This window comes from Pseudonaja textilis, chromosome 5, assembly GCF_049901715.1.
Source record: "Pseudonaja textilis isolate UNSWEBS1 chromosome 5, rPseTex1.2, whole genome shotgun sequence".
NCBI classification, from domain to species: Eukaryota; Metazoa; Chordata; class Lepidosauria; order Squamata; family Elapidae; genus Pseudonaja; species Pseudonaja textilis.
Window position 1 is genome coordinate 32634781 of NC_141994.1, and position 8778 is coordinate 32643558.

At 42.3% G+C, this 8778-nt stretch overlaps 1 protein-coding gene across 2 annotated transcripts in view; it reads right to left on the reverse strand.

Moving 5' to 3' along the window:
• The window catches only part of PTPRR (protein tyrosine phosphatase receptor type R), an 81470-nt gene extending 72934 nt beyond the window's left edge, over positions 1-8536 (reverse strand). The window contains exon 1 of one of the 2 annotated variants that reach the window (XM_087934454.1): positions 8296-8536. In XM_087934454.1, the coding sequence (XP_087790580.1) occupies positions 8296-8377 (82 nt within the window). In that variant the 5' untranslated portion in view covers positions 8378-8536. The remainder of the gene's footprint in view (positions 1-8295) is intronic. The other variant, XM_087934455.1, reaches the window with a different exon arrangement.
• Positions 8537-8778: the final 242 nt, after the last annotated feature.

Here is an 8778-nt window from a genome sequence, read left to right on the forward strand (position 1 = left end):
ATTGTTAGTGGATTAGGAAGAAGATCTCACTCCATCCCGTAATATTTTAGTTTTAATCTCTGTTCATTTTAATATTTTATTGGTTTGTACCTTTAATTTTTTTAAAGTTTGAGAGTCAATTGACAGTGACATGGGCTCAGGGGTGGGATTCTATCAGTTTGGACTGGATCGGTAAAACTAGTTGTTATGATTCTTTGTAGTTTGGAGAACCGGTAAATCGGGCCTCTGGCTGGTTCCACCCTTCTCCACCCACTTCTCTGCTGCCTGCCCGTCAGTCCTTATCACACATGCACGACATTGCATGCATGCGCAACACTGCTGCCTGCAGCCTCCTCTTGCACACCCACTAGGCCAGCCATTGCCTTCCACTGCGGCCCTGCCTTTACTGATCTCCCTAGGTGAGTGAAACTCTGCAAGCTCTGGTCACCTCCCCCCCCCCACTTGCCTTTTGCCACCACCACCGGTCGCCTTCCCCCCCACTTGCCTTTTGCTGCCACCGCTGGTCCCCTTCCTCCCCATTTGCCTTTTGCCCCTGCTGCCAGTCGCCGTTCCCCCACCACTTGCTTTCCACCGGGGAACACGTGGAGAGGCTCGTATAGGCTCCAGCCAGGTCAGTGGCTGTTTCTCTCACCTGCTGCTGTTGCTGGAAGAGCAAGAGTTTCCCAGCACAGTGGAAAGCTTCCAAGTCTCCCTCCCATTAGAAATGTCTCCCAGGCAAGCAGAGAAGCAAGCCAGGTTGAATCCTGCTTCTCTTTGCTTACCCAGGAGCTGTTTCCGATGGGAAGGGGACTTGGAAGCTTTCTGCTGTGCTGGGAAACTCTTGCTTTCCCAGCAACAGCAGCAGGAAAGAACACATGGAGAGGCTCGTGTTAGCAAGGTGCCCTTTGATTGAGTCCGGGACAGCTGACGGTAGCTGCGGGGAGCAGAGCCTGGAAGCCCCGATGCACCATGTGTGGATGGCAGGGGGGACTGGTCCCAGAAGCCCTGATGCCACTGGAATCACCATTGCCACCTCGCTGCTGCTGCATCCTCCATCCCCTGCAGGTATACTGAGCGTGAGCCCCGGGATGGGTGATCGACTGCTTCAACTGCTGCTCCCACTGATTTTTTTTCTGTGCCAAGAGTGGAGGTGAGAGAGAGAGAACACCCTTCTTGTTATGGAGAAAAGTCATGTGTTTCCCCATATTCCTCTCTCTGAAAGCAGCCTCCTGCAGCACCTTTAAACTTAGCGTGCTTCACAAATGAGGAGGAGGGGATGAGGCTGCTCACAGAGAAAGGAATATGGGGAGACGACAACTTTTCTCTGCGCTGAGCTGCTCAGTGATTCCAGACTGCCCAGCTAAGACTAGATTGGGGTCCCCAAACTTGGCAACTTTAAGACTTGTGGACTTCAACTCCCAGAATTCTCCTTCTGGGAGTTGAAGTCCACAAGTCTTAAAATTGCCAAGTTTGGGACCTCTGGACTAGATTATCAAGGAAGAGAGAATAACATGCAGCGGATGCCTAGCAAAATTTAGTAATACTACAGATTGGCTGTTTACATTGAAATCAGGTGCAAGATAGTGATGGTAGGTAAATTATTGGGCAGTTTAGTTTGGTATTTATTTCAGTAGGGTGATTTTAGAAAGCTAAACAGGATCAGACCTGGTAAGTACTTGGCTGGGAAGCCAACACAAAATGGAGTGTGCAGAGGAATGGGGTTGGGAAGGATATATATATATATATATATATATATATATATATATATATATATATATATATATATATATATATATATAGTATTCAGCTTTGTTCGGGTATTTTCCCACGTCATTATAGTTGTGCTTTTAAAGTTGTAGCAACGTTTCGGCAGAATCTCATCTGCCATCATCAGGCTTCTGTATTGTGTTCGTCTGTGAATATATATATATATATTTGTTTTCTGAGGTTCTCGCGGGTATTTGTATGTGGATCTTTGGTTGTTCGGGTTTTCTCCCGCGTAAGATTCGAAGTATCTAGGCAACGTTTCGATGAAGTCTCATTCATCATCTTCAGGCTTCTGTCTTCAGCTCTTGCTTCTCAGAGTGATGTGAGATTGCAGCTGGTTCTTCCTTTTAACTGCTAGTGGGGGTGTGACTTGATTGGGTGGGGGCTTGGCTGAGAAGCAAGAGCTGAAGACAGAACATGGGAGAAAACCCGAACAACCAAAGATCCACATATATATACATACATACATACACACACACTTACATACACATACATAACACACATACACACATGCTACTACACACACACAGAGAGAGAAATCATTGCCCATTTTGAATACGTAGCAGAAAGGAAGAAAGAGAATTGGATACATATACACAAATGTGTGTGAAAAAAACTGCAAAGAAATAGGATTATAAAAAAACAGCTTCCAATCTTAGCAGTTATAGATGAGAGAAAGAGAAATAAGAAACAGAGAGAGGGAGAAAGAGAGATGAGGAAGAAAGAGAAAGAGATGAGAGAGAGAGATAAGAAAGAGAGAGGGAGAAAGAAAGAAAGACAGAGACAGAGATTCCTGTTTAAAAGAAAATAGAAAAATGGCTCTTTGGGTGTTTAAGTTGCAGACCCCTGGGTTAGGCAAATACCATGGTCGTTAAGTGAACCTTGTGGTCATTAAGCAAACACTGATTGTTAAACAAGTCCATTTTCCCCAATGGGCATTTTTAACCAGAAACCAGAAGGAATTGTTGGAAACTGGCAAAAAACATAGAAAACCTCAGTCACAAGACTGTGTGGGATGTTGTAACTGGTCATAAGTGTGTGAGTGTATGTATGGCTGTCAAAACACCAAAAACAGATCAAGTAGCTCTGGGGAGGTCAGTTGTAAATTAGAACACTTGCTAAGCAACTGGCCATTAAGCGAGGACCACTTATATTTGGTTTGCCAGTCACATGGCCACCTCGTTTTGTCCATGGCCACCTAGCCATGCCCAGTGACCACCTAGCCACACCCAGTCAGTCACATGACCACCTTGCCATGCCTATCAGCAAGCCACGCCCACCTAGTCACATGACCACCAAACCACACCCACAAATTAGGCCACACCCACAGAACCGGTTGTTAAGAAATTTGAATCCCATCCCCGCATGGGCTGCATATAAATTTAATGAATGAATAAATAAATAAATATTGAGATGCTGGCTGAATAGTTTGACTCTTTAGGATTCTCAATAAAAGTTACCTAAACAAACATAAACTTGACCAACATCCAGAATATGGATAGAAACAAATTACAATTGACGTGTGTAGGTTACAGTATTCAGCACAGCATTCAATAGCTTATTTAAAGAATAAGAATACAATAAGACTGCCTGAAGTATAAATGAATATACGGTATTGTCGTAGCTGTTTTAACATGGCACTTGATATATGTATGGAACTCTCCTTGTACTCTTTTCTAAAAAGTGCTGCTCTTTTCTTTTTCTTTACAGAGGATGATCTCTGTTACCAGATGTGTTTAAAGCAGAGTTAATCATGCAAAAGTTCATAATCCCCTTCCATGCACCTCCAGGCTAATTAGCAATTTAGAGGGGATTGCAAGTATTTTTTTAAAAAAATGTTGCCTCAAGTAAGCCTTAGTTAAATTTAGACTAATAGAATCACTGAGGATATTTGATTTTTTTGGGTGCTGCTTCTTAACTGAGACTTGAAGACATTATGAACAGCCCTTCAGCCAACCATTCTGTATGGTTTAAATTACCGTTGATGTTATTTTGAAATGTACATTTTAATATTTGCCTATTTATTTTACAGGCTGTTTATAAGTTTATGTTGCATTTAATATTATATCCAAAAGAGGGATAAGATTTTTTTTTTGCAATAAATTTTTTTTGATTACACTCCCTGGATAGTGATTTAATATACAGTTGAAATGAACAAACCATAGTTTCTGCAGAATACACCAAATGGCACCTATTATTAGATGCTTTCACAAAGCTACCATTACTTGGGTTTATCTTCTCTCAAAAATATTCACATTCCTCTGATATCTTTCTCCGAGTTGCATGCTGAAATACACCCACTTTGTAGAAGTGCACAGGTGGATAAAGTTCAGCATTTTTAATGTTTTCTTTTACACAGTACTATCATTTCTATTTAATAGCAATCACATTTGTATTATAGTCATAGACCAGCATAAGAAGAGTATGATAGTAATTTAAAAAGTAACAGTAATTAAAAACATTAATAAAATACAGGGAAACATAAAAATTAGTATGTGGCTAACTAAATCAACCACAATACAAAACGTCCTTAGCTACCAAATTTAAATTTTTATTAAGACTGTTTGAGACAGAGGTCATCATCTGGAGGATTTTAATTGCTTTTGCACAGAGCACAGCAACATTATAGCAGGGTTTGTGTCTACAAGCAGAAGAGGGGATATTGAATTGTCCTGTGTGCCCCAGTATTGTGATAGGGTGGCTGGTGCAAATGTCTAGGAGGTACAGGTACTGGACGAACATGGGCTATGTTGTTTCTATATGCCAAGAGTCATAGGGAATTCTATTTGATATATGGAACAAAGTTTAACTATTGTGATTAAGATGCCTATTCACTTCATGTCCAATCCTAACGCTAATAAATTCATTAGTTTTATTCATAGAGGTTTCATACAAATTCATTTATCATTTAATAGCATGGCAAAGCTCTTGGTTTAAAAATTAATCTCTAAAGCATTATTCAAAGCATATTCACTTTGTTCTGGAGAGCTTCCTATTACTGTTATTGTAATAGTTTAAACAATACGATTTTTTGATCTTATCCATAGGCATCCACAGGGGCTTAAAAGGGGATGTTTACATGCATTACATGTCATTATTCAAATAGTGTGAATTATTCACCTGTGTGAACTGTGTCATTCATGCAACAATGTTATGTGTGCAAAATCTTCTTGACATTATCATGTCTTCTGAATACCTATCATCTCATCTATAAGACAAATCAAGGATGTGGCTGTGTCATTGCATAATTTATTTGATTAGCTTCTACAAATATATTTACCTAGCAGCCTATTGACATAATAAATATTGTACATTTCACATAAGTGGTAATAGAATTATCTCACGATGAAATTTCTTTTCTACTATGAATTTTGCATCAAAGCCATTTTTAAATTGAGTTGTTTCATCCCAAGTTTAATAGAGGATATATTTCAAGAAGATCTGCAGTAACATTAAGTATAGTGCATGTTAAGGAGATATATATATATATATATACAGAACACTAAATAATAATTTATAATTCATAACTGTAGGATATAATTAGATGAATTTCCCAGTTCTGTTTGCCAGCAGACTGATTCCCCTCTGCTACATGATCCAGAAATCATACTGCTGGTGTTTTCTCAATAGCAACATTATATGACCTATTAAAAAGTGTGTGCGTATTTTGTACATGCTAGAAACCTAATGCTCACTGAGAAGACAATATTCATCTAGGGTATGTAGCATATGGTGGCTCTCATGACTGAATATTGGTGTGTGTGTGTGTGTGTGTGAGAGAGAGAGAGAGAGAGAGAGAGAGAGAGAATCTCATTTGGAAAATAAATTAGTTATGGAAATTGCATGGCTAGAACCTTTTTCTTGATACCTACATACTTCATTAATTGTAGAAACACTGTTTAAATCATAGGAAGAAATTACTCATGCAATGCATTAACCCTCACCTTCAGCTTCCAGAAAGAAACTTTCTTCCACAAAAACAAAACATGACCGAAATTACATGCAGGTAGTCATCCAATAGCATGACTTAAAATAACAGCATGGCAACCCCCTGCCATACAGTTTTTTTTTGCCAAAAACTGTATGGAAATGTACATGAAATATCTAGGAATTGAGCTCGATTTGAGGGAGAGCTGCATTTACCTTTATCAGCAATACAAAACCACAGTCGTAGATGAATATAAAACTTTCCAATAGAAAAACAATTAGAGGCAACACGCTTTGAAGAGAGAGGGTCAAAGAATAAATTGAATGAATACACCCTAAAGGGGAGATGGCCTGAAAGGAGCTTAAAGAATTATAGAATGGCACTGAATTTGGGTTAATAGGACACTGGGCCCTTGGGGGCAAGTAAGCGAGATATCCCCATGAAAAATTAATTTTCCCCATAGTAACCAAGCATTTTGCTTTTACTGGACTAATTAGTGCATGCAGTAAAATGGCACAACCATGTTTAGTGTATTTATACCCAATCTCTAAACGTATATACAATTTTAAAGGTTTAAAATGCAAAACTCATCTGAATATGGGAATTCTTAGGATTTGCAGCAATTAGCTATCACGATTCTAAATTCCCTCTCTGATACACTCTTTTTCTATTCACTATTTCCGAGAATCCATTGCATTTCTACTATAAAATACTAACCTATATATTTCATTCATTTTTGGTAGGATTTATTCTCAGGTAAGTGCAGTTTTAAAATTGGCATAAGTAAACCATTGGTAAATGGCACTTCTAGATATACAGTTCAAATGCTGGAGCAATTATACTGTACATAAACCAAACAAGCAAATATTTGGAAAGAATTTCAATAACATAGAAGGGAGACCATTTTAGTATTTGAGTCTTATGAAAGAAAAGCTAAATATATATTATTGGTAGATGGTATAATTCCACCCATGGGTTAGATGTCCCTGTGATCCCTTAAGATTTTTCTGTCTTCAGTTTTACAACCTTGGCTTTCACTGCTTCCTGGCTAAACCCACAGATGGTCTTTCAGATTCAATATCTGAAGAAGAGAGATTTAAAATGCTAACATTCAGGCTGCAGTGAAGGAAGAACTTCACAGGGTGGTTTCCAAAAGCAATATCAAGGAAGGATTCTTACCATTCCAGATGGCTAGAATTCAAGACAGCCTTAGCAAAGTTATCTGTTGCCCTTTCACTGGAGTTGCCAAAAGAATCAGCGGAAGCCTAGGATCCTGTTTGGGGAAGCTATGCAGTACAGGTAGTCAGTCCTTGACTTACAACCATTCACTTAGTGACTGTTTGAAATTACAACAGCTCTGAAAAAAGTGATTTAACAACCAGTTCTCCTTCTTGCAGCCATTGCACCATTCCCATGGTCATGTGATCAAAATCAAGGCTTTTGCTAACTGACTTGTGTTTATAATGGTTACAGCATCGCAGGGTCATGTAATTGCCATTTGCAACTTTGGCAGCAAAATCAATGAGGGAAGCTGGATTTATTTAATGACCGTGCACTTAATGGCAGTGATTCACTTAACAATCATGGCAAAAAAAAGGTCCTATGATTGGAAATGACCCACTTAACAACTGCTTTGCTTAGCAGTGGAAATCCTGGTCCCAATTTTGGTCATAAGTCAAAGACTGCCTTCACAACAGGCTTGTCTGAATCTAACAGCAAGAGGAGCAACATACATGGGGTGAACATACATGGGGTCACTGACAGGTTATTCCTTGCATTTTCTGAAGGCTAGGAAGCCTTGGTCTTGCTAAACGGCTGTTTTCACACTTGAGGGCACAGGAACACCCTCATGCTATAAAACTGATGTGATCTGCGCGATTCCTTGGGCCAACCCTCCAACCCATCTTCGCTCGAACTCGCAAGCGGTATTTTGAGGAACGGCCTGATTTCACGGGAACCGCGTTCATTCGGCAGATTGGCAAGGGGGAACTCTTCGCCAGCCAGCCTCTCTCTCTCTCTCTCTCTCTCTCTCTCCCTCCCCGCCGCCCACGCGTCGCCCGGGCCAGCTGCTCGGCATCTGAAAGCGGCTTCTGACCCTGGTGCTGAAACCTCCAAACCGACCGAGGCTCCGCCGCGCGCTCCGAACAAAGCGGGAATTGGAAGCTTTCGCCAGGGAGAAACCCACCCTTGCGTCTGCGGGAAAAGAGCGCTGATTTGATAAAGGAAGCGCGACGGTAGGGCAGCAGTGGCCCCGGAGCCCACCAACAACGCCGGAGGAGTCGCCGCGAGACATTCGCCTCTCCCGAGCCACCTTGGAAGGCAAAGGAGCCGATCAAAGGGGAAGCGCGCGTTTCGAGCGGAATCCGCACCTATTTGTGCACCGCCCTCCCCAACTGTCCCCAACGTGTTCGCCTACCACCGTGACGACCCTCCACCCCATATGCAGAGACCCCACCCCATATTAGCCACCAGTAACAACAAGTCGTGCTTGAATGGGTCGCGTGGAGTTGGCTTCTCTGGGCAAGCGAGCTCTTTCCTTCCATCCTCGCGAGGGCTTGGAGAGCGGCTGTCTCCACCCGTTGCTCTCTGCCGTCGCCAGCCCGGATGGTTTTTATTCTTACCTGCCGCCTGGAGATGAAGCCAGAGGAAGACAAGGGAGGCTCCCGTCCTCCACATGGTGCCTTCCTGCGGCTGGGAGAGCATCGCCCCAGCTCCCGCTGGCCGCCAGCGATGCCAGGCTTAGCTTCTCATCAAGGCTTTCCTCCTTCCTGGTGAATGAGCATGCTTGAGAAGTCCACGCAGATGCAGTAAGGGCCGCGGGGCTGCTGCCCTCTCCTGGCTCAGGAATTCGCGAAGGAGGCCCTGGGGAAAGCAGGCAGAGATCACTGCTGGGCGGTGAACTAAAAGCGCAGAACGGCTGAATTGGGGTCAAGAAGTGGGAGGCAAGTCCAGGAGACCTTGAAAGGAAATGGGTGGAAGAAAGCAAGTGGGGGAGCGCAGTCTTCCTCAGGCTGGTGGGGGTGGAGTCCTTCAAATGGGTTGGACTTCAACTCCCATGGCCCCATCAACCAGCAATGCAACAGGGGATGATGGGAGTTGAAATC